This window comes from Tursiops truncatus, chromosome 7, assembly GCF_011762595.2.
Source record: "Tursiops truncatus isolate mTurTru1 chromosome 7, mTurTru1.mat.Y, whole genome shotgun sequence".
Lineage (NCBI taxonomy): Eukaryota > Metazoa > Chordata > Mammalia > Artiodactyla > Delphinidae > Tursiops > Tursiops truncatus.
In genome coordinates this window covers 113317845-113343443 of record NC_047040.1, presented here as the reverse complement: position 1 = coordinate 113343443, position 25599 = coordinate 113317845, and the positions used below count along the sequence as shown (strand labels likewise).

The following is a 25599-nucleotide window of genomic DNA, read 5'->3' as shown; positions in this document are numbered from 1 at the left end:
TTTGACATAATGTTTTCAAGGTTCATCCATATTGTAGCCTGTATTGGTACTCCATGGCTGCATAATATTCCATCGTATGTCCATGTGTCAATGGATGGACATTTGTGTTGTTTCTGCTTTTTGGCTACCGTGAATATAGCTGTTGTTGAACATTCCCACACGAGGATTTGTACATTTACAGTGTACGATTCAGTCGCTTTTGTTTTGATATATCTGAATCTTTAAAAACTTATCCATGGTTTCTTCATTTCAGTTGCCACAATATATTCATTTTTTAATTTATGGACAAATGTTTGTTCCCAGTTAACATTGCGCATGTTCTTCATTATACACACATGTTGTAAGGATTTTTCATCTGCTTTCTGTGTTTTGCAGCAGTGTAAACTACATTAAGACTAATCTTTTTTTCTCCTTTTTTTTTTTTTCGGTTTGGCCTCAGGATTCTTTTTTTAAAATTGAAGTATAATTGATATACAATATTATGTTTGTTAAGGTGTATAATATAATGATTCAATAGTTTTATAGATTATACTCCATTCTTAAATTTATTATAAATTGGGTATATTTATATCCTTGTAGCCTATCTATTTTATACATAGTATTTAGTTTATACTTATCGATTTCCTATCCCTATCTAGCCTCTCCCCACTTCCCTCATCCCACTGGTAACCCCTAGTTCTCTTTATCTGTGAATCTGTTTCTGTTTTGTTATATTCATTTGTTTATTTTTTAGATCCCACATATAAGTGATAATATACAGTATTTGTCTTTCTCTGTCTGACTTATTTCAGTAAACATAATACCCTCTAGGTCCATCCATGTTGTTGCAAATGGCAGAATTTCTTTTTTATGGCTGAGTAATATTCCACTGCATGTATACACCACATCTTCTTTATCCATTCATCTTGATGGACGCTTAGGTTGCTTTGTATCTTGGCTATTGTAAATAAGGCTGCTGTAAACATTGGGGAGCGTGTATCTTTTTGAGTTAGTATTTTTGCTTTCTCCAGATGTATATCGGAAATACAATAGAATTGCTGGACTGTATAGTAATTCTATTTTTAGTTTTTTGAGGAACCTCCATACTGTTTTCCATAGTGGCTGCACCAATTTATATTCCCACCAGCAGAGCACAAGGGTTCCCTTTTCTCCACATCCTCACCAACATTTGTTATTTTTGCTCTTTTTGACCATAGCCATTCTGACAGGTGTGAGGTGATACCTCATTGTTTTGATTTGCATCTCCCTGATGATGAGCGATGTTGAGCATCTTTTCATGTGCCTATTGGCCATCTGTATGTGTTCTTTGGAAAAATGCCTATCCAGGTCTTCTGCCCACTTTTAATTGGTTTGTTTATTTATTTTTTTAATATTGAGTTGTATGAGCTATTTATGTATTTTAGATATTAACCTCTTACTGGTCATATCATTTGCAAACATTTTCTCCCATTCTGTAGGCCATCTTTTCATTTTTTCAGTGGTTTCCTTTGCTCCACAAAAGCCTTTAAGTTTAATTAGGCCCCATTTGTTTAGTTTTGCTTTTGTTTCCTTTGCCTTAGGAGACAGATCCAAAAACAATATTGCTATGATTTATATTAGAGAGTGTTCTACCTTTGTTTTCTATTGGTTTTATGGTTTCTGGTCACGTTTAGGTCTTTTATCCATTTTGAGTTTATTTTTGTATATGGTATGAGAAAGTGTTCTGATTTCATTCTTTTACATGTAGGTGCCCAGTTTTCTGAGAACCATTTACTGAAGAGGCTGTCTTTTCCCCAGTGTATATTCTTGCTTCCTTTGTTGTGGATTAATTGACCCTAAGTGCATGGGTTTATCTCTGGGCTCTCTATTCTGTTCCATTGATATATGTGTCTGTTTTTGTGCCAGTACCAGCCTGTTTTGATTACTGTAGCTTTGTAGTATAGTTTGAAGTCAGGGATACCTCCAGCTTTATTCTTTTTTCTCAAGATTGCTTTGGCAATCGGGGTCCTTTGTGTTTCCATATAAATTTTACGATTATTTGTTCCAGTTCTGTGAAAAATGTCTGATAGGAAGTTTGATAGGGATTACATTAAATCTGTAGATTGTTTTGGGTAGTATGGACATCTTAACAAGATTAATTCTTCTAATACATGAACATGGGATATCTTTCCATTTCTTTGTATCATCTTGAGATTTCTTTGTCAGTGTTTTCAGAGTTTAGTTTTCAGAGTATAGGTCTTTTGCCTCCTTGGTTAAGTTTATTCCTAGGTATTTTATTCGTTTTGATGCAGTTTTAGACAGGGTTGTTTTTTTGATTTCTCTTTCTGATAGTTTGTTACTAGCGTGTAGAAAAGCAGGACTAATCTCTTGTTGAGGGGTTGGGAGACTTCATTGTGAAATGTATTTCACTCCTTTCGGGGCTCACTCCTTTAGTCTCAGCTGTTTCTTTTCTTTGGAGCGCAAAGTTATCTTTTCTCTCTGGTAGCTTTTAGGTTTTTCACTGCTTATTCTTGAGATTCTGCATTTTCATTACGGTGCATCTAAGTATAGTTTTATTTTTCATTCTTGTTAGTATTCAAGGTGGTGTTTCAGTCTGAAGACCTATGTCTTTCTTTTAGTTTTGGAAAGTCATAAGCCCTTATCTTTGTGAATATCCAGCATCCGTTAGACATTAGCTGAAATGCCCCGATCCCTTCTCTGTCTCTCGTAACTATTCCTTCTTACTTTTCATCTCTCTGCCTCTGTGTGCCTCGGTACTGTGGCTGCAGTAGTCCTAGCTTCCGTCTAGCTCCCGAGGCTGACTTTTCCATCTAGGATTTGCCTCTTGTTTTTTCTCAGTCTCCCTGTGGGATTGGACGGGCACTGCTCCTGTCACTTGCATGCTTTCCAGTGATGCTGGAGAGGACTGCCGGGTGTGTCATCCTGGTGGGTGGCGGTCTCTTGGCTTCCCCGTCTCCTCCCTGGCATCGAGGCTGCCTGTTCTTGTGATCCTCACCTGGGGTTGACATCCTTGTCCTTCCTGCTGGCATCCTCTCCCGGGCCGATGCCGCCGCCGCGTCTGGAGCCCTGGAGGTGGGCCACTGCCCCGTGCCGCGGAGTGTGCTCCCACCCGCCTCCCGCAGGGGCTTCCTGCCTCGTTCTCCGTGCCTCAGGTGTTCCGTGTCACTGAGCTGTCCTGTTCCTGATCTGTCTTCTTCGTGTTTGTCTGTCTTGTTTTGTGTATCTGCCTAGTCTTTTACATGATTCCGCTAGATCGGTTGCTCTTTGGAGCAGACTGTAGCATCTCATCTGCCCATAACCCTGAAATCACCTCTTGTACTGTGTGTTTCACGGTTTTCGGCATTTCCTCAAAGCTCGTGAGCTACCACCGACATCCTTTATTGGTTCTGAAGTTTTATGAGTTTGTTCTTTTGTTAAAAAGAAATCTTTTCTGTCATTTCATTGAGCTTCAGGAGGGAAGCAAAGCACTAGTGAACGGGTCTGACCTGGTTGCGAACCTGTTATGCAGTGGGTGGGGAGGGGTTCATGGTGGTGTGTGGGGCAGCGCGGACCACTGTCTGACCCCCCCCCACCCCTCGCTGTCTCTTCCTTCCGTGCGGGGTAGTTACCCTGCTTCCCCGAGCCACCTCCTTCAGCACACTGCCTGTTGCTCCTGCATCGGTCGTCCGTGACACAAACCTGTCTTTGTCTTCCTAGTGCTGAGTTAAATGAGAACGCCATGCCCGGCCCTGGAGGGTCTCTCGTTCCGACGCGAACCACACCTGCAGAAAATGGGCCTGCTCTAAAGGTAACGATTCCTTCGACTTTCAAGGTTGCTCCACAGAGACTCCCTTGCCTTGAATCCTGGTTGTACAGGACACCTGGTGATCTCTGACGGCCACCAGAACGTCAGCCGTGAGAAGAGCGTTGAGCCTCACCTCTCTAGGGAGAATCCAATTGTCACATCCCTCCCAAGAGCAGCTCAGGGTTTCTTCTCCATTTTTGAGGTATTTGTTGGTAGTTTTGTTTTTAGGGGGTCTCGGTGTTTTTGGGTTTTGGATTCGGGCTATGCTACCCTAGTGTCTCAGACTTTACATGACACATAACAGGCACTAAATAAATATTGATGGATGGAAATTGACTTTCTGACACTGATTGTGTTTGTAACATAACCAGCTTGTCTCAAATTCTGCCTCTCCTCCATCCATCGGCCGTGCAGTCTTAGCAGGTCACAAGTCACAGAGACCCAGCTCATGCCCAGTGAACGCTTTCATTTGCAAATTAAACAAAAAATTATTTCTGTAGATGAACATTTACCATTTTGTTCTTTTATAGTGCAACCACATTTATTGTAGAAGTTTACCAAATATTTCATGAAAACAACACATTAGAAATCACCTGATTCCCACTACCCAAAGACAGTGTGTAGTTAATATTCAGGTGTATAGTTTTTCAGGCTTAGGGGTTTTAAAAAAAAAAAACTCAACCTAAAATACCTTTAATCAGGAGATTTCTTTCTGCTAATTAAAATTCTAAAAAGATACACTGACATCTCTGATCACTGAAAATCGTTCGTTGGAACCCGAGATGTTTTTGGAACAGAGAAGGACAGTTAGCCCAAAGATTTATTGCATATTGTGCCAGACAGCGTGATAGGCTTTGAAAATTCAAAGATGAGTGAAACATGGCCTCTTCTTTCAAACTGCTTCCAGCACAGTTGGAGAGAGAATTTTGATACGTTGTGGTAGAGATATGCACAGGCCACCTGGGGGGCCCACTCAGGTCACAGGGTATGAGGGCGTGGAGGGGGAGGGGGTGGGGGAGGAGACAGGCAGGTTTTCATATGTGCGATTAAAATTCAGTTGACATCGAACAGGAAACACACGGTGGCCTGAAGACAGGCAGAAATGTATAAATGAAGGGCCTTTTTTGTTATGGACTACACCCTGGATACTTACTTCTCTTATTTCCAGACTGGAATTTTATCTGTTATCCTTTTAAAATTCTTCCTGTGCCCAGAAACACACACACTGCAGTACAGAACTCTGTTTCTATAAGGTGCTTCAAATACTAATTAGACAAAAGTATTAACATGTATGGGGGGGTTATATTATACTCTTTGTGAACAGTGAAGCATCCATGTGGATAAAGAAGCATTCCAAGTTCAGGCGTGTCCTTAGTCATCGTCTCCTGGGCTGAACCTTTAGCCTCTGCCATCTGGTTTAAGAACTGAGAGCGGGACGGTCCTAACCCTATGCAAGTTTTGTCTCACCAGAAGGAATAGTTGTATGAAAATTCACATGACACTTTAGCTTTTTAAAGTTCTGACTGTAGTCTAGGTTCCCCTCCAAATAAAAGTGGAATCACTAATAATCATGATTCCTGAGGGTCCCCTTCGTTTAAAGGTTAACACCATCCAGGCCTGGGTCCAAATTATACATTGAGAGGATATGGAAAAAATCTAGTCTGGTGACTAATGGGTCATTTAACATCCGTGTATCTTGTCTTCTGTAGGGTGCTACAGATGAATTGGATGCCTTGCTTTTATCTCTAACTGAGAATCTTATTGACCACACAACCACACCTCAGGTAAATAGGCTTTAAAACAGCAGGATGGAAAGGTATTTCTGTTTGAAAATGCTCCCAGTAGATTCCAGTTCTTGCCTTTTCTGCAGTTTAGTAAAACTTTTCATTAGTAAGTGTCTATACTTCGGTAGCCACCTAGCATTGCCTTTTCTGTAGGGAAGTTCTGCCCTCTTGAATCTGTGTGTCACTGGACAGCAGCCACATGTTGCCGAGCCTCTTTGTAACTCAGCACCCTGTTAGGTAGTGTGAGAGGGACATGTGGGGGTAAGCCAGCTTCTGAAGAGTTCAGACAGTAAGACCTCCAGTTGTTAAAAACATTTACAGAATGGTGGGAGCATAAGAGTGGTTGGCGTTAAACATATTGATCATTATTTGAGTTTGGGAGATACCGTGTTAAGTACTGTGACCATAATACAAAGAGGAAGCAGTCACTTCGCTCCAGAGACACACTGGGGTGCAAGGAGCACAGATAGTGCCTTTAGTGCCTTGTGAGTGACGTGGCAGGAGTTGCCGTAGGGGTCACTTGAAGGCTTGCAAGTGAGGGCAGTCCTTCCCCTGATGTTTGCGTAGGTCACCAGCCCTCACTCAGGTGTGTGTCTGCATCACTGGAAAGAGTAGGAAAGCACAGATTGCTGGCCTCCACTCTCAGGCTTTTGGATGTGGTGCATGTGGTCTGGGGCCCAAGAAGCTGCATTTCTGACACGTTCCCAGTGATGTGGGTGTGGGCCGGGAACCACCAGCTTAGGGCCATAATCACAAGAGACTTTACCAGGTGAGCAAGCAGAAAATGAAAGGGATGTTGGCAGTATCGGGCTGCAATAATCCTTTAACCAGATGAAAGAGGTAACTTCTAAGGCCAATGCAAGATGGCCTGAAGCCCGGAGAAGGAGTCCTTCGGGCCCAACTCAGAACACTTACTGCTTGTTTGTGCTGTCTCACAGGTGGGGGTAATACACTGATGAAAATCAATTTGATTAAAGACTTTTTTTTATCACTAATATATTTTTCCTTCCCTACAAATTTAGAATGTTTTAAATAAAAATGTAGACTATGATGCATCTTAGATTCTACATATGAGCTATCTATTCTATTACACTTACTGATTTTTCTGTTGTTAGAACTGTAATACTCTTCTAATAATTTTTTTTTGGCTGCGTTGGGTCTTCGTTGCTGCGCGCAGGCTTTCTCTAGTTGCGGCAAGCGGGGGCTACGCTCAGTTGCGGTGCGCGGGCTTCTCATTACGGAGGCTTCTCTTGTGGAGCACGGGCTCTAGGCGCATGGGCTTCAGTAGTTGTGGCATGCAGGCTCAGTAGTTGTGGCACACGGGCCCTAGAGCACAGGCTCAGTAGTTGTGGCTCGCGGCCTCTAGAGCGCAGGCTCAGTAGTTGTGGTGCACGGGCTTTGTTGCTCTGCAGCAGGTGGGATCTTCCTGGACCAGGACTCGAACCCGTGTCCCCCGCATTGGCAGGCATATTCTTAACCACTGAGCCACCAGGGAAGCCCTCTAATGACTTTTTAAGTGATTTTGATACATGTTGAGGCCAGTCCAGCATCATTATGCAGGTGTTTTGCTTGTTAATTCTTTCAGATGATTTTTAGAATAACTTTGTCAAGTCTCACTCCCTCTGAAAGCCTTTGAATTTTTATTTGTAATTACGTTAAATTCATAAATTAACTTGTGGAAAGAACTGATATATTTGTGATAATTCGTCTTAGCCAAGAGTACAATATGTTTTTCTCATCCATGATTTCCTATTTCTCCTAGAAGCTTTGTAGTTACAGTCTCCCCAATATAAGTTTTATATTTTCCTATTTTTGTTATTTCCAGGTCCTTCATGTTTTTTTGCTATTGAGATTTTTTTCCCCATTATATTTAAAGAATTTAGGATTTAACCTAACAGAAAATAGAGAGTCTCTAAATGTTCTCTGTAAGTCTTCTCTATTCTTCATTAGGTTAACTCCTAAATACTTCATAGTTTTGTTGATATTGTGAATGGTATTTAATTTTTTTACTATTGAATTCATAAGTTAATTTTGTGTCTGGCAAACTTGATGAATTCTTTCAGTAGCCAATCTGCTGATTCAAATATTCTGTCAGTTTCTGGGGTGTCTTTAGTATCTCTGTCTGCAGTTATTGATTAATCCATTTCTTACCTATTGCTGGATCTTCCAATTTTTTGTATATTTTGAAGATAGGCTGTGAGATGCATATATGTTGATGGTAATTATACTTTCTGAGCTCCTTTTAGCACTTTAGAGTGTCCTCCTTCGCCCTTTTTTTCCTCTTTTTATTCCCCTTTTGACTGAGAAAAAATTGACACCCTAGCTTTAAGTTTGAATCACCTTATGTATAATTTTCTGTCATTTTATTTTCAACCTTTTTCTATCTGTTGGTTTTAAGTGGACCTTTCAGCGTTTTGCTGGGTCTTGTATTTAAAATCTTATTCGAGAGTCTGTATCTTCTGATTGAGTTTAAATCCATTTATATTTACTGTAATTATGGTTATTATAGGACTTGTTTCTGCCAAACCATTTTTGTTTACTTTTACCATATTTCTTTTTTCTCTCTCTTCTATTTCCTGTGGTTAGAAGTGCGCTTTCTTAATATTGGTGGGAAAGTCATATTTTGTATTTTTATTCTTTTGTTGGTTACCTAGGTTACTAAAACCTGGACTTATATTCATTTTTTCTTACCAGAATCTGTCACCAGTGCAAGGACTAGTCTAAGCTTCCACAAAATAGGGGGAAGTCGGGAGTTCATTAGATTACAATTCTACATGCAGAAGTAAGATACAGAAAATTAAACCTTAAAAAGAATGTAGCAGAGGCCCTGTGAGTCAGGAGCAGCGTGGGTGTTTTCATTGCTCTCTCCTCCAGGCAGAGTTAGAAAATGGCCTGTAGCTGGACAGAGCTTTCTTCTGTCTTCATTTGAGTTAGCCACAGTCCGCTGTGCAGCATGCTACCAAGAAGGCTATGATTGTTTGTAATGGACTGAAATGAAGTTTCAGAAAATAAATCTTAAATTGGATGCTAGGGGTTGGGGACAGTCCTAGTGAATGACCTGAAAGTAGTAGTAGCATTAGTAGCATTCTGGGAGTAGTAAGTTTTTAGATTAAAGAGGTTCTCGAGATTATGACAGTTGCTTAAGTGGTGACACATGGCGTGTGTGCTGTAGAAAAGGACCTTGGGTTCAGAAGTCCATGTCAGCTCAAGGGCACCATTAAGACCTGCTCCCTGCCCCCCACCCCAGTGCATTTCATAGTAGAAGAAAGCATTATGAGTATAATTATGAAAATAAGTCAGTCTTCCCAAAAAGTAAATATACATGTACCATGTTTTTCAGGTGTCTTCCATATCCACGATCGCACCCCGTTGGATTGTGCCAGTAAGTTAACATTTGCAATGTCTCTTTCCACTACCCTTTCAGAGTGAGGCCTGAAGGAGTACCAGGTTCTTACTTTTCCTTGAAAACATGGGGTCATCATCAAATCTCTACTGATTGAACCTACTGGCTTCAAACTAGAGGTTTAATTTTTCTGTTTGTAAATACTTAAGGGTGCTGACAAAAACAAAAATATAAGTCTGATGTGAAGGATGGTAGAAAAACTAAGCAGCTGTCACGGTGAACATCACCCTTCTCATCGCCGTCATCACTGGAGAAGATGACGCGGGGCTGAGTGCTGGCTGCGGGGCAGGTGTGGTCACCTCCGCTCAGACGGCCCGCGTGTTTTCCTCAGCAGAGCGCTGCCCTTCCTAACGGGCTTGCAGGAGACAGCGGGCTCTCGCCGGCCGGGAAGGAGGGGCCTGGCAACAGAGGTGTGGTCTCCCTCATCTCTCCCCCAGCGCCGTTCTTCGTGGATGCTGTGACCAGGTGAGGAATCTTTTCTCAGTTGCAGTTCTCAGGCCTCTGTTAAGAGGAAAATATAACGAAATTAATTGTACTTAAAGCAATAATGTCAATTCTTCTCTAGTTGAACTTAATTGAAACTGAATAAATCTTTTCTGTGATTATTATTTAGAGTAGTGTTTTTTTCTTTTTTCTTGTCAGTAGCAATCTTCTACAAAATTATGAAGTAGACCTTACTTTCTTTTTTTATGAAGTCTTTATTAGATAAAGATATGAGCAGGTTTATCTTTAAAACTTTGTATTTGTTTTAAAATTGATTTACGTCTTTTCCTGTCATGCTTTACTGTTAGGTTGTCCATGAATACAGCGGAAGAGGCTCAGATAAGGGTGGGGTAGGGGATTCCCAAAGTGAGGGCTCTGATGTAGCTTCTACCGCAAGCTTATTTTAGCATATCACTTGCCACAGACAGAGCTTTTGTTCAGCATGTAGTTCTTCAACTTTTAATTGTTAGGATCAAGACTGTGCCTGTTTTTCAGAACATCTATAATTGCCTCATTTCTCACCTCAGACGTCTTCCTGGTATGTCTACTGTTTCTCACATCCTCCTGGTGTTGAGAATGCGGGTTGGTTGAAGTAGATGCTTTAGAGAACAAAATCCCTGATTATAACAGGAAAGTTATTAGAGATAATTAACTTGAGAGAAATTCATAGTTTCATTTTAAAATCGTTGTCTTATCTCCATAGTCTTTAATATAATTGTTCACTCAGCAAACACTTACTGTCTGCTAGGTACCAGGCATTGCTTGTGTCCGGCACTGAAGGTAGGCGTGAACAGGACAGACATGGGGCCTATTTTCCTAAATATCTGTATGATCGGTAGTTCCCACTGCAAACATAAGGATTGTGTGCAGAGGGCCAGGTGATAATTCTTCGTAATTGAGTTCACACAGTAAAATGCGAGATCGTAAGGACTTCCAAATGAGAAGTTACAGATGACATCAGAGCTTGTCTCCATTCCTTCCCAAAGCAAAGTAGTCATAAAGCAATTAGATCAAAGATGACAGGTAGTACACCTGAAACTAATATAATATGTCAGTATCTCAGTAAGGAAAACATGGCCAGTAAATCAGTGAAACAGTTGAGTCCAGAAACAAATCACACAAGTATAGTTACCTGATTTATGAAAAATGATAGTACAATGCTGAAGGGAAAGAGCGGTCTTGCAGTAAATCAGCCCGACAAGTTAAATATCCTTGGTGGGAAAAAATCTTGACCCAACCTCATACTACACACCAAAATCTACTGTGGGTGGATTGCAAATCTAAATATGAAAGGTCCAATAATAAAGCTTTTAGAAGAAAATATAAGTGAACATCCTATGGCCTTGAAATAGGCAAAGATTTTTTAAACAGGTCACAAAAAGCTTCAATCATACAGGAAAAATTGATAACTTGGATTTTGTCCAAAACTCCTATTCAGGGACTTCCCTGGTGGTGCAGTGGTTGAGAGTCCGCCTGCCAAAGTAGGAGGCACGGGTTCGAGCCCTGGTCCGGAAAGATCCCACATGCCACAGGGCAACTAAGCCCGTGTGCCACAACTGCTGAGCCTGTGCTCTAGAGCCCATGAGCCTCAACTACTGGGCCCACGTGCCACAACTACTGAAGCCTGCGCTCCTAGAGCCCGTGCTCCGCAACAAGAGAAGCCACTGCAATGAGAAGCCCGCATACCGCAAGGAAGAGGGGCCCCTGCTCACTGCAGCTAGAGAAGGCCTGCATGCAGCAACAAAGACCCAACACAGCCATAAATAAATAAATTTTTTAAATTAAAAAAAAAAACTCCTATTCATCGAAAGATACTATTTCAAGCACTCAAAAAGGAAGCCACACAGTGGAGAAGACAACCGCACTTCCCCCTCCCCCTGACTCTGTCTGTGTCTCTCTCATAAAGAACTCATATCCAGAATATATAAAGAGCTCTTGTGAATCAATAAGAAAAAGAGAGCTCAATAGAAAAATTGGCAAAAGAGTTGAATAGGCAGTTCACAAGAGGGTATCCAGGTGGCCCATCTTGACAAGTTATTGAGAAATACAAATTCAGACCACTGTGTGATACCACTGCATACACCTAGAATGGCTCAAGTGAAAATACACATAGTACCAAGTATTGGTGAAGTTATGGGGCAACTGAAACTGTAAATTGAAATAACCGTGTTGGACATAGATTTGGCTGTATCTACGAAAGCTGAAAATACGTTTACATGCGTATCCAATAGAAACACACATATGTGTCCATCAGAAGGCATGTACAGGAATGTTCACAGCAGCTGTGTTCATCGTAGCCCAAGCTGAAGACTTTTTAAAAGCCCACTGGCAGTTAACTAGATAAGTACTGGACTAGAGCAGTGAAAACTAACGAACTGTAACTGCGGTAGAGAGATACAGATGAGTCGCGCACACACAGTTACGTGAGGTGTTTATTGATCTGTAACAGATCACCACACGTTTAGCGGCTTACACCCCATTCCCTGCAGGTCAGGGGTCTGGTACAGCCTAGCTGTGCCCTCTGCTGCGAGTCTCCCCCAGGCTCCACTCAGGGAGTCGGCTGGAGCTGGGCTCTCATGTGAAGGGTCAGCTGGCGGAGGGTCTGCAGTCATGGCCGTTGGCAGAATTCAGCTCCTGAGGGGCTGCCCGCTGAGGGCTGGCTCCAGGCCGCGCTGCCCTCGCTACTTGCCTGGGGCCTTTACTTCAGCAGAGCCAGCAAACCAGGAAGGCGGTGGGACGCCTGCCAGCCGGCCAGAGGTCGCCATCTGTATACTGTAATCGCGGAGTGACAGCCTGCTGTTACCTTTGCTCATTTGCATTGGTTAGAACAGACCACAGGGCCTGCCGTGCTCAGGGGGAGGAGGGGGTCATTGGGGTCATCTTAGAGTCTCCTCCGCATGATGATGGGAAGGAGGCACAGCTCTCAGAGACCGAAGTAATGGTTACCCTGGAGGTGGCTAGTTTCAGAGTGCTAGTGACTTTCTGTTTCTCATTCTGCGTGCTGATTGCACAGGTGTGGTCAGTGTGCACAGGGTCCTCAACTTACAGCTCCTGATTTGTGCACTTCAGCGTATGTATGTTATAATCAATAGCGTGTTTTTAAAAGAATGGTGATGGGGTTGCATCTGTACAGATTCAGATTTACTTGGGGTGTGCGCTGTGTAAATTTTATTTTAAAGTTAAAGAACAGGAGAGGAGGGCTTCCCTGGTGGCGCTGTGGTTGAGGGTCCGCCTGCCGATGCAGGGGACACGGGTTTGTGCCCTGGTCCGGGAAGATCCCACGTGCCGCGGAGCGGCTGGGCCCGTGAGCCATCGCCGCTGAGTCTGCACGTCCGGAGCCTGTGCTCCACAACAGGAGAGGCCACAGCAGTGAGAGGCCCGCGTAACCCAAAAAAATAACAACAAAAGAACAGGAGAGGCAACAGCAGCAGTTGAGATTACCGAGCAAGTTTTAGGAGCAGCTAAATGACAGATAAGTGGTGACCAGCTTGGCAGAGAGGATAAAGCTGAGATCTAAGCCTGAAAAGGGGAGGGGGTGGAAACTGGGAAAATACGAAGCCAGTCCATGCGCTAGCACCCGGGCTGGCTCAGGAGCTGAGGCACCAAGTGTTGGGAAGGGGGGTCCAAGGTGGGGCTGCGAATGTGCCCCTTCATACACTCCCCCTTCCCGCCCTGCCGATGCCGGCCTCATTCTGGAGGCTCCCCTCTGGAGGAGCTGGGCGGGCAGGGCCCTGGGTCTGGGGGCCCTGTTGGGAGGAAGGCCCTGACCTGGGGGGGGGGTTAACTCAGTGTCCACACGCCAAGGGGTGAGACCCCCAGCCTTCCTTCTGTTTCCAGCCTCCAGAATGCTGTGGGCCACGTATAAACGTCTCAGGTGAGAAATTCAGAAGATTTTTCTCTAGAGAACCTGACCGAGCGAAGACAAAGGCCCAGAGAGACTGACATTTGTGGATCGCAGGAAATCTGGTACCTCGACTTGGAAGCCCGTAGTTAGTGGATTTTGCCCACACGTGCACAGCTTTCAGACAACGTTCCAGCGCTTCATGCTCAAGTGTGAGCATGCTGCTTCCCTCTTAAATGTGAACAGAGCCAACGATTGTCAGATGTTTGAGGGAACACTAGAGCAGGTCAACTTGAAAAAGAAACAGGGAGGAAATAAAGGAATGTGAACGTCAAAAACTTTGCGAAGTGACAGTGTGAGAAAGAAGATACTGCATCCATGCAGCAATAACAGGGAATTGAAGAAGGAACAGAAAATGAAGTATTCTTGGAAGTTATTAACCATGTTAAAAATAAAATTCAAAGGATGCACGGAAGGTAAGATTGGAGAAATCCCCCAAAATGTAGAACAAACGTTGAGAATTGGGAGAGACAAGAAGATTGGAGATTGGTCTAGGAAGTCCACTATGTGAATCATTGGAGGTCCAGAAGAAAGAACACAGTAAATAAAGTGTCCAAGAAAGAAATCAAGACTTCCCAGGACAGAAGCACTTGAGCTTTTAGATTAAAGGAGCCCAGTGAGTATCCAGTAACAGAATGAAAATAGACAACAGCAAGGAACATCGTGAAGTTTCAGAACATAAGAGAGGATGTTAGTCTTCAGAGAGGGGAAAAAGAGTTCATACAAAGGACTGGTGATCTCAATGGCAGCAGGCTTTACTGAAAGCTAGAAGATAACAGAGCAATGCCTTCAGAATTCTGGAAGAAAATCATTTCTCACCTCATGTTTTGTATCCAAGCTATCAATGAAGTGTGAGATTAGAATGAAGACATTGTAGGGAGTTGCCTGGCCGTCCAGTGGTTGGGACTCGGTGCTTTCGCTGTCAGGGCCCAGGTTCAGTCCCTGGTAAGATCCTGCCAGCCGTGCAGCGCAGCCAAAAAAGAAAAAAAAGAAATGAAGACATTTTAAAACGTGGAGTTTCTCTAAAATACATGCTTCTAAGGCGGCCTTCCTCAGGAAGCTACTTAAGTGGAGGATGTGTTCCATCAAAACAAGGTGATTGTCCAGGAAAGAAAACGGGGAACCCAGGAAACAGGTGCCGGAATTTACCAGGAGGAGAGTGAAGGGAAGTTCCAAGCAGGCCTAGGAAGGCTCCTGTACAGATTGGAAGGGGAGGCTTTGGAGCCCCAGGAAGGGTATTGCCAAGGGAGAACGAACAACACGTGGCCCGCGCCCAGCTTTACAAAAGGACCTGAGACCAGAAGCCTGGTTGCGTTTGGTTAGGGATAAATTAGAAACGAAGTATTGGACGCCGAGCAAGCAGTTACAACGAGAAAACAAATTGTACAAGAAGAGAAATACAACACACCCATAGTGAGCTGTGGAAATATTTATGTAATTATAGCAGACGATGACTATTAGGGAGGCCTGTGTGTCATTGTGGAAACACCCCCTTGAGAACAGTGAGGATGGACGGCAGCTGGCGGGCCCGCCTGGAGGGCTTGTTAGAGCACAGGCGCTGGGCTGTCCTGAGGCTTTGGGCCAGTGGGCCAGGGGCGGGGCCTAAGAACTTGCACTTATGACAAGTTCCAGGACCCCGCTTTGAGAACCAGGGATCCAGAACAAGAAGGGAAGTATCAGGAAAATCCAGTCGGCAGTGTCGTCTCTGTGGAGTGGAAACGCGGAAGGGGGGGGTTCCAGTGACAGCGGTTTCGTTCACACGTCTTGATAGCACATCAACGATGTTAACCTCTGGCCTTGGGACTTCGGTATCGTTTTCAGTCTCCCTGAAGCCTGCACCTCCACGCATGCCCTTGCCCTGCGGCGAAGCGTCGCACTCTTACTCTTGCTTCACCCCTAACGCAGCAGGGGAGGTGGCGCGGGGCTCACAGCCGCCGCGGGGGCCGCGTGAGGACACACGGGACCCCCGGCCCTGGTGCTTGCCGAATGTGTTGCCATGGTGCTCGGCACAGCCCTGTCCTCCGTGTTCTGTGACAGCCCTGGCTCAGCAAGAAATGAGGTGTCTGTTCGGTGTATTTTATCCAAGGAAGCAGGGGAAATTGATGTCTTTAGGTTCCATTTCAAGATGGAATAAGCATCAGTTATCTAGAAAATGACCCTCTGCGGAATCGCCTACGTTAAGTGCTACTACACACCCCTCTTTACTCTCCGCATGCTCCGCGAGGCGCCTGGGAGAAACGCAGGTCGCTTCCGCCTTGGATGGTCTTTGCATTTTCCAAAAAGTGAGTAACGTGTTCTTTCTTCCTGTCAGCTCGGCTCCAGCCTCTGCTGGAGAAGCCACCTTGAAGCAGAAGTGTTTGCTGACAACAGAGCTCTGAGGGGCGGCCACTCCTCACCGTGACCCGAGGCCGGGCCCTCCAGCCGTCCGTCCTGGAGTCCGCTTCTGCTGGAGCTGGTTCTGCACTTGTGGGTAAAAGAGCTCACCCGGGTGTGACTTCACCTCTGAAAAAGCAGTTACATTTCCGTCCAGGTGGAAGCGCGTAATTACACTACACATTAGCCCAAGTGAGCGTCTGTGATCTTTTACTTTCTCTCATTTCGTTTGAAGTTGTGAATTCCTGCCGCGGGGGATCCCTTCCCCTGTGGTTTTTTCCGAGCTCTTTGCTCCGCCCAGTGGTTGTGACTGTTCATGACGCCCCCCCCGGGTGGGCCGTCCCTGGTGGTCAGCAGCCTTGGGAAGGTTACTTCTCTCTCTGGTGTCAGGGTGAGTGTCCTTAATGTGAATGCCTGCTATAGAAATTGTATCCTTCTGTGCATTGCCTGGAAATCAGGAATTGAGGTAGATTAATTACTACTAAAGAGAGGTTTTCAGAGTACAGAGGGTTTTCAGATGTCTCCCATACTTTTGACTTTTTGCTGGACTGGCTATCTTAGTACTCCAAGTTTACATCAAGGTGAGATAGACCTTGAGAAGAATTACAGAGGAATCAGTTGCCCGGCACAGTTCTTCAGCCCAGCCGTCCCTTGGGAAGCAAACCTGCGTGGAGCGCACGCGCATCCTGTAGCTTTTGGCCTGGAAGGGGTGGGGTGGCCGCAGAGACCTCCAGGCGTCCACACGGCTCCCTGGGCTGCGTGGGGTTGAAGGCTGAGGTCGGCTCAGGCGGCGAAGGAGAGCACAGTAGTTTCCAGGTCCCCATTTGGACGTAGGCTCCATTTCCTTTTAATGTAAGCTGAATAAATTCAGATGGTGTAAACTGAAGGAAAAAAATGCCAGGATAGAAATAGGGAATCGGGTTGAGGGGATTCATGTCTGAAACTAAATGCAAGGTACTGCAAGAACGTTAGGGATTTTGTGTTAGTTAAAAAGGGTTCTCTAGAATTTCCTCATTACTTTCCATCTGTACAAAAAATTCTGGATGTTAAAGTAGTATATGCTCATTATAGAAAATAGAGAAAAGAATTTCAACACCCAGAGAAGCGCTATTTTAGCTTCAAAACTTTGGGCTGCGTAAAGGAAACCTCAGTTGCTGTGGGGAATGAGGGTGATCTGGAAATCGCGTTGGTAAAGTTGTTGTGAATCCCTGTTACCGAGGGCTGATGTTAAACTACCTCCTGGAATTTGGTTTTGGTCTGCTGCCCTGCGGTGTGCACGTAATTGAGTGTTAGTGTCTGCTGTCCACCAGAAAAGAACATCCAGTTTTCAGATCTTTAAAACTCCATGTTCTGGATGGTCCTGGGTTCCCTGTAACATAATCACACTCAGGCAAACGCACACTCTTGTCTGACTGGAAAGCCCTGGGATCTTAATCTTGTGCTGTTCCCAGGGGGCCGTAGAGATTGGAAACGACTTTTTCACAAAACAGTTCTGCCGAAGGAAAGACAGTTGGCACTTCTTGTTGGCTGTCTCCCCTTAGCTGTTATCCTAAGCTCGTGGATTTCGTTGGGGGAGCTCGTGCCACTTCGTAATTGTCAAACAGATTTTCTCGCAGCTCTAATGACACCTAGAACCAGGGACTTGACCTGGGACATGCTGGACTGGACATCGAGTTTTCAGCACACCGACGACCCTGAAGGTAGAAGGTTAAGGTTGTGCTTCTGGTCACAGAGCAGCTTTCTAGATTTTGGAATTAAGTTGTTGAAACATTGCGTAAGCTTTGTGTCTTCAGGTACCTGTATTCTTGCCAGTCAGAATATTGATAGGGACTTTCTTACAGTGCATTTGAATCTCAAGGTAAAAGGAAATTCTGTCTCATGTCCTGGCAAGAATGGTACGTATGGAAATTAATACTTTAATGAATTAGCCCTGACAGAATAGATACCCGTCAGGTAGACCTTTCCTTTCCTGTCTGCTGCAGGTGCCGTCCCCGGGCGCCTATAACGTTCACCCTGTTCCGCTGACCTGAGACTGGGACAGGTGCCGGGGGGGGGGGGGGGGGGGGGGGGGGGGGAGGGGGGAGGAGCAGCAGGTGTGAGTCAGGGAAGGATGCTGGCAGGGAGCCAGGTGTGCGATGGCTCTGGACCAGGACGCAGGCGGTTACACTGGGGGAGGGCACCTCGCTGTGGCAGCCCTGCAGGCCGCTGGCCCTCGGCACGGTTTCTGGTGACAGAAGATCTTAGCGTCTTCCTGTCCACCGGAACTACCCGACCGGCTGAGTGCAGCTCTGGTCCCCGGATGAGCTGAAACAGCCCAGTAGCTGTTCTAAACGGTGGCTGTCTGGGCGGGAAGTTTCTCTGTGTCTAGAGAGGCTCCCATGCAGTAGGACAGTGTAGCTATCAGGAGAGCCCTGGCCGTGTTGGATCCAGTCAGGAGGGACGAGCACGTATTTGGAAAGAGCAGGACGACGGGTTTATAGCTGAGCTGACAGAGCCGTTCAGCAGAAATGACAGGAGGCTGCTTGAGCCACAGACTCAGCTCTGTGTCACTTTCTTTCCAGGCTTTCCAGAACCAGCTTTCGCTCTGCTAACTCACTAGGAGCCGGGATGATGGAGTTGTGGCTGTGAGCAGGTTAAGGGGCTCAGGTTGGGGGGCTGCGTATGTCCTCTTGCTGTTGCCTCGTTGGTCTGCAGGGGTCTGCGCTTTCTGATGGTTTGCAGGGGGCACCCTGCTGCCGCCTCTGTCTGGGTGGGTGGGGAGTGGAAAGGGCGGGAGCTCAGATCAGCTGGCTTTAGGTCCTGGCCGGGGAAGGTCAGGTCGGGGAAGGGAGAGCTGGCCCTGGGGGCTTACAATGAGCTGGGTAGGTGTCGGTTTTCTCCCCTAGACTCCTCTTCAGAACTTGTGGAATATCCTGTTTCTCGGGGACCTCACAGAGGTCGTAGTGTCCCCTTTGTGTACACAGGAAGGATTCATCGCCCTTTTATTCCTGCCCTTGAGGAAACCCTGGTGAACAACAGAGTGATTAGATGCCTTTGCTCTTGATAAATTTAGACGTACCCTTAGCTGCTTGTCTAAAATGTTGTTCTGAGAAAAAATCTCGTTAAGAATGTGCCTTCTAGTCTACTAGGCTTTTGTCTTTACGTGTGTGTGTGTGTGTGTGTGTGTGTGCGCGCGCGGCCACACGTGTTCTGTGGCAGGCGAGGGTGGAGCCCGGGGCAGCCCTGCATCTTGGCTGCTTGCCCTCCTGTGTCTCGGCTCTGGCCGCCCTGCCTGTCTCCTCTCAGACCAGCGCCAGGGTCACTGCAAACACCTCCGAGAGCAGAGCTGTGTGGCAGCCACTGACACGGGAAAGGCTCTCTTGTTCTGAGTCAGGCCCCAGAGAAGCCAGGGCCTCAGCTTCTCCTCGAGGGCGGGCCAGCAGGCAGTTTTGTCCGGAGCAGGGCTGGTGAGGGCCCGGCTGCGTGCGGCCCGTGTTCAGATGGACTCCGAGGGTGGGCTAGCCCTGGAGGCCCCGGCACCCTCACTCACGTGTGGGCCGGGGCAGGCCTGGCCTCCGTCCCCGAAGGCCGCCAGGTCTCCGCACTTCTGACGCATCTCGCCCTCAGCCTTTTGGTTGCTTGAAACCTGGAGAACTCTAGTGCATGATACACACTGCCATATCACTTGTTCTCTTTTGCGCTCACCATGTGGACGCTGTGGCTCCTGAGCGGTCAGAAGAAAGCGGGAAGCTCCTGCTACCTGTTAGCCTCCAGGATGAGGGACGTTGCTTGGTTCACAGAGATTTACCCCGAGCCGGCTGGGCCGAGGTCGCAGGTGCGGAGCTGTGCTTGTCTCCAGCTCTGAGACGTGGTGTCCGGGGACCCCCGTGTCGCCGTGGTGCGGACACCAGCTCAGGCACGCTCCAGGTTTCTTTGTCGGAGAGGCGTTCGGGCACAGAGCCCTGCTCTTTGGATCTTCATAGCTGGATACGATAGACAGTTACAAGGACCTCACTAACTATTTTGTGTTTACTTTTTATCTGTGTAAAGCTTTGCAGTAGCTTTTAAAGTGTAATTTATTTTTTTATCAAGTGCACTCTTCATGCCACGTGTCCGCGGTTTTATACGACTTGTACTAGAAGCGCTGCACTCAGCTGTGAGCTGTTTGTACACTGAGATGACAGCTGTAGATGTGACCACAAATAAAGCTTTTGTGAAACACTCACGCTTGATGAGCTGTCCCGGTTTCTTGGACGTGCAGCACCCACCCACCGGCTGGGCGTTCCTCTCCTCGGCAGAACTGTCAGCAAGAGTCGCTGCCGCACGAATGCGAGCGGTGAGCGGAAGCAGCACCGTGCTGTGTGGCGCTCGTTTCAGAGCGATGGTGTAACTGGGCTAGAGGCATCCTGAAAGTTTGGGAACACCTCGGCCGCCCCCAGCGCATCCTGGGAGGAGCAGCGTGGGGCAGGAGAAGCCCCGCTCCGCTGCCCACTTCCTGCGAGACCTGGTGGCCGGCCGCCCCCGTGCCGCTGCCCCTTGTGCCCTGTTCTCCCTCCCTTGCCCTGCGGTCATCTCAGGCCCAGGGAGGACACCTTTGAACTGAGAAGAGGGCTTGTCCTGGAGCAAGGAAAGCCACGTCCGACCTTGCCCTGTGTCCCCTGAGCTGCAGGGCTCCCCCTGAAACCAAAGGCAGAACGAAGTGGGGCAGCCGAGGGAGCCTGGGCCCTCCAGGTCTCTGCATCTGGGAGGGCATATCCGCCCCCAGGCTTCCAGGGTGCCGGTGAAGCCGGTCCCCAAGACCCGGTTGGCCTGCTGTCTCAGCAGCCCTGGTTTTCCTGCTGGGGTCCCGGGTTCCCACACCCCGCAGAGTGAAGCCGAGAGGCGCGCGGGCAGGGCTTTGCTTTTCTGAGCCCAGCATGCTTGGGTGGGCGGACAGCACCCTGTGACTTAGCACCTCCTGGGCGCCAGGCTGTTCTGCACAGGGGTGTCGTGTCCCCACCAGTAACCCCAAACCTCCCGCCACCCACCAACACGGGGGAGCTCCTTCAAACTTCGTTAGGTGACCAGCAGACACCACGCTGCAGGACACACAGCAAACAGTGGGCCCCAGGCATCAGACCCCGAGCCCCAGGCCTGGCACCTCTTGTGCCCTGGGGGCCAGGAAGCCTCAGGGTGCTTCTCGAGCTGTGTGGAAAAGTCGGGTTTGGTGATTCCCGCGCGGAAACCGCAGGGGGGTCGTCCTGCGTGTGCTGCTGTGCTGTTCTGGTGGCCTGCCCCTCTCCTTCACCACGACCCAGGAGCAGGGTCTCGGAGGGCCGTTGCCCTCTCCACCTCGGACCCCAGGGTGCAGGGTGGGATGCTGAGCCACCCCTCCGTCCTGCCTCACTGAGGGTGGGGACCAGGGCGGGCTTACGAGACACACAAGTTTCTCTCCTCCCGTCCGGCTACAGACCCAGAGGGGCTTACAGGCCAGCTGCTGCCCCAGGCTTGGCTGCGTTTGAGGGTGCGGGGTGGAGGGGCCTGGGAGCACCCGCAGGCAGGCGCCGTCTAGCCCGGGGGGCGGGGCAGGGAACGGCCGGCTTGGTGGTGGCGCAGAGGGAAGTGGCTCTGTGGTCGCCCTTCCGACGGACAGCCAGGCCCGGCCCGGCCCGGCCTGTGGGTCGGCAGCGCCCACGGGCAGCCCCGCCAGAGCCCCAGCTGCACCGAGTTGAGAGAGAAGCTACAGGAGGCCGCCCGGCCCAGGGGACACCCACGGGGTGCGGTTGTGGACCGATGGCTCTTCTGCGAGGACTGGATACGCCCACGGGTGTTCTTACGCCGGCGAGAGCTTCAGGGCAGCCCGGGCCGGGTGTGGCCCGCGAACGCCCAGTGGCCGTGAACTGGGGCAGGTGGGGCAAGAGGCGGTGGCCGTGTGGACTCGTGCCGTCAGAGCCCCAGGAGGCCCGGGGCTTGTGTTCCGTCAGTCCTGCAGGAGCCACCCTGACAGACCCTCAGAAGGCACCGCGAGCCTCTGTGCCCTCTCCTGCCGCCAAGCGCACCCGGCCTGGAGACGGCGGAGCTGGTGGCGAGATGCTCCCCACGAGGGGATCCTTCCCGAGGGAGGCCGCGGCGGACGGCGGCCGCTCAGCCTCCAGCGCCCAGACCCTCGCCGCCACTCCCGGGGCCGCGGGAGGACACGCCCAGGAGCCCCGGGGTGGGCGGTTCGCAGGGCTCGAGGCCTCAGGGCAGGACCCCGACTCTTGCAGTCTCAGCCGCTGGGTAGGGTGGGGGCCGGCGCCCTTCCTAGTCTCGGGTGGACGTCCGCCCTCCCCGCACCCCTGCCCTCGGGCCCTGCTTCGCCCGGAGGGCTGACAGGGGGCCGCCACTGCTGCCCTGAGACGGGCAGGGACACAGGGTGGGTCAGCGGTCCCCCGGTCTGCACCGCTGCCCAGGCACAGGCCCCACTGCCCCCCGCGGGCCTCTCTACAGGGCGGCTCTGTGGCTTCGGGGAGGCCGGGGGCTGGGGGCTGGGGCAACTTGCCGTTCCTGCGTTTGCACTTTTTTCTCCCCTCCAAGGAGCTTTTGAAAAGTTTTTTATTAAAAAAAAATTTTTTTATTGTGGTGGAAGCTATATGATGTAAAATTTATTACCGTTTTACAGTTTAAAATTTTTTAGTTAAAAAATTCAAAACCTGGGATAAAATATGTGATTTACCAGTTTACCCATTTTAACAATTTAAATTGAAAATTTTTAAACTGATACAATATGCATAAGATTTTCCATTGCACCCTTTTTCAGTGTCCAGCTCAGGGGCACTAAGTACATTCACGTTGCTGTACAGCTATTACCGGCATAAGCTCCAGAACTTTCCCATGGTTCCCAAACTGAAACTCTGGCCCCATTAAACACCGACTCCCCTCCCCCAGCCCTGGCACCCACCCTTCTACTCTCTGTGTCTGTGAATGCGCCTCTTCTAGGTGCCTCATGTATGTGGAATCCTGCAGTGCTTCTTTTCCGGACTGGCTTACTTCACTGAGCCTAATGTCCTCAAAGTCCATCCATGCTGTAGCAGGTGTCAGAATTCCCTTCCTTTTTGAGACGGAATTATATTGTGTGTACAGACCACATTTTGCTTACCCTTTCATCTGTCAAGAGGCATTTGCCTGTCGGGGAGGAAGAGATTCCCTCCGCCCTCCTAGGCTCTTCTTTCTGGTCTGGGAATTAAACTGACATGAAACAGATTAACAGGAGAAAATCCAGCAAAGTCTAGTAACACGTGGACCCGGGAGAGACCCAGACAACCTGAGTACCTTGTTCAAACGGCCAAAGCCCTCACCTTGGATACCGTCCTTGCCCAAAGCAGAAGAGGATGTTGAGGATGGGCAGAGTCGGTTGTGAGAGGTGACCAGGGAAGACCAGGTAAACAAGGGCAAGGTTCTTGAAGTCCTTACCTTCTCCGCCCCTAGGAGCTGCTAGAGATTCGGTCGTCCTCGTGTCCTGGTACAGCGAGGGGGACGCCCTTGCATAGGGACATTCCCCTGGTAAATGTCCCTGTCTCTTACAAAACGGTGACTCCTACTTGGTTTTCAGAATTTCTTCTACGCCTGCTGTTTCCCGGAAAATAACCAGCTTAAAACTATTAATATGCCAAAGAGACCTATTCTGGGACGGTACCTGCTCCCCTACACCTTTTAGCTGTTGCTGGGAACATGGGTGTATGAGCATCTGTGCACGTCCCTGCTTTCAAATCTCTGGGCTATAAACCCAGGAGTGGAATTGCAGAACCATAACGTCATTCTTTCTGGGGAACTGCCAAATCATTTTCCACAGCAGCTGCATCATTTCACGTTCTCGTCGGCAGTGCCCCTGTGCTCCAGTTTCTCCACACCCTCACCGATGGTTATTGTTTTCTTTTTTTGTTTGTTAGTTTGTTTTTATAGTAGCCATCCAGATGGGCGTAGTGATCTGATTGTAGTTTTAATTTTTGTTTCCCTGTTGATCAGTGGCGTTGAGTATCTTCATGTGGCTTGTTGGGCATTTGTGTATCTTCTTTGGAGAAATCCTTTGTCCATTATTAAACCGAATTGTTTATTTTTTGTTGTTGGATTTTAGGAGTCCCTTATACATTTTGGATGTGAATCTCTTATCAGATAAATGATTCACAGATATTTTCTCCCGTTCTGTGGAATGCCTTTTCCCTCTGTTGATGATGTCCTATGATGTACAGACTTTTAAATTTTGATGAAGTCTAATTTATCTGATTTTCTCTTGCGTTGCCTGTGCTTTTGGTGTCACATCCAAGAAATCACTGTCAAATCCAATGTCATGAAGATTTCCCTGTAACCTATATTTTCTCCTAAGAGTCTCATATGTTTTAGCGCTTACATTTATGTCTTTGATCCATTTTGAGTTAATTGTTATGCATAATATTCACATTGCATGTGAATATCCAGAGATAATTTTACTGCTTCCCTTTGATTTTGGGTGCCTTTTATTTCTTTTTCTTGGTTAATTTCTTTGCCTAGGACTTCCAGTATTCAGTACAAGTGGCAAAAAAAGGCATCTTGTTTTTTCCTGATCTTAGAGGAAAAGCACCATGGACTGAGTGTTTGTGTCCCCCCAGAATTCACTCGTTGAAGCTGTAATCCTCATTGTGATGGTGTTTGAAGGTGAGGCCGTTGGAGTGTGATTAGGTTTATATGAAATCATGAGAGCGGAGCCCCCATGATGGGATAGATGCCCTATACAGAGAAGAAGAGACACAGATACCTCTCTCTGCACGCATGTGCCGAGGAAAGCCACATGAGGACAGAGCCAGGAAGAGGGCCCTGGCCTAGCACACCACCAGGCTGGCGTACTGCTCCCGGCCTCCCAGCCTCCAGAGCTGTGGGAAGGAAATGTTTGCTGTCTAAGCTACCCAGGTTATGATCATTTGTCAAAGCAGCCTGAACCAAGACAAAAAGCCTTCAGTCTTTCACCATTGAACGTGGTGTCAGCTGTGGGTTTTACGGCCTTTATCATGTTGAGGTAGTTTCCTTCCATTCCAACTTTGTTGAGTGTTTTTTCTATGAAAGGGGATTGAGTTTTGTCAAATGCTTTTTCTGCATCGATTGAGATGACCATGTGTTTTTACTTTCTTTCATTTTGTTAATGTGGTGTCTTACATTCATTGATTTTTGTATGTTGACCCTTGCATCCAGGCCTAAATCCCACTTGGTCATGGTGTATAATTCTTTCATCCTGCTGCTGAATTGAGTTTGCTGGTATTTTGTCGGGAATTTTTGTATCAATATTCATAAGAGATATTTGTCTATAATTTTCTTTACTTGTAGTGTCTTTGTCTGGCCTCAGGCCCTGAGCTCTTGACATTAACTTCCAAGTCCCAGAGCCTTCATGCATGTGCCGTCCCTAAAACTTGCATCACAAAGATGCCGAGCCTTTAGCCATCGCTCACTTATTGCACTTTTTGGGGGACCCAGCCCATAGGGGCTTACGAGGCATGTTAGGAAGATATTGAGAGAATGATTCAATCCCTGACTTTGAGATGTTTCAGTCCAGACGTATTCAAAGTTTAGTTCGGGGAACCTGGGGGCATGGGAGGTCAAAGCTATTTATATAATAATATTGAAATTTTCCTTTTGCTTTGTTGACATTTGCACTGATGGTGGATAAACAAGGGTGGGAAAACCGGACTCCTTAGGAAGATCAAGGTCAGTGACACCAGATGGTACGAGGATTCTGTTGCCACTTGGTGGGGACTTGGGGGAGCCTAAAGAGAGGGTTTGGGAGTAGAAACGACTCTGAAAAACAGAGTTTATGGAATTTGAGTCCAAAGGGGTCAAAATGGCTGCTTACAGAAATGTGTGTAATTTTCAGCCTGTTGTCATGTTGCTTAAAATGCAAACAAAAGTTAGAGATTTCCTTGGCTTCACA

The 25599-nt window shown here is 47.5% G+C and overlaps 1 protein-coding gene across 12 annotated transcripts in view; it reads left to right on the top strand.

Annotated features, from left to right (window-relative positions):
• The window catches only part of EPB41L5 (erythrocyte membrane protein band 4.1 like 5), a 145923-nt gene extending 126012 nt beyond the window's left edge, over window positions 1–19911 (top strand). For 6 of the 12 annotated variants that reach the window (XM_073807871.1, XM_073807873.1, XM_073807872.1 and 3 more), the window contains 5 exons: window positions 3676–3766; window positions 5473–5547; window positions 8888–8929; window positions 9282–9415; window positions 10872–15639. In XM_073807871.1, the coding sequence (XP_073663972.1) occupies window positions 3676–3766; window positions 5473–5547; window positions 8888–8929; window positions 9282–9415; window positions 10872–10974 (445 nt within the window). In that variant the 3' untranslated portion in view covers window positions 10975–15639. The other 6 variants (XM_019932330.3, XM_019932326.3, XM_019932327.3 and 3 more) reach the window with 4 other exon arrangements.
• Window positions 19912–25599: the final 5688 nt, after the last annotated feature.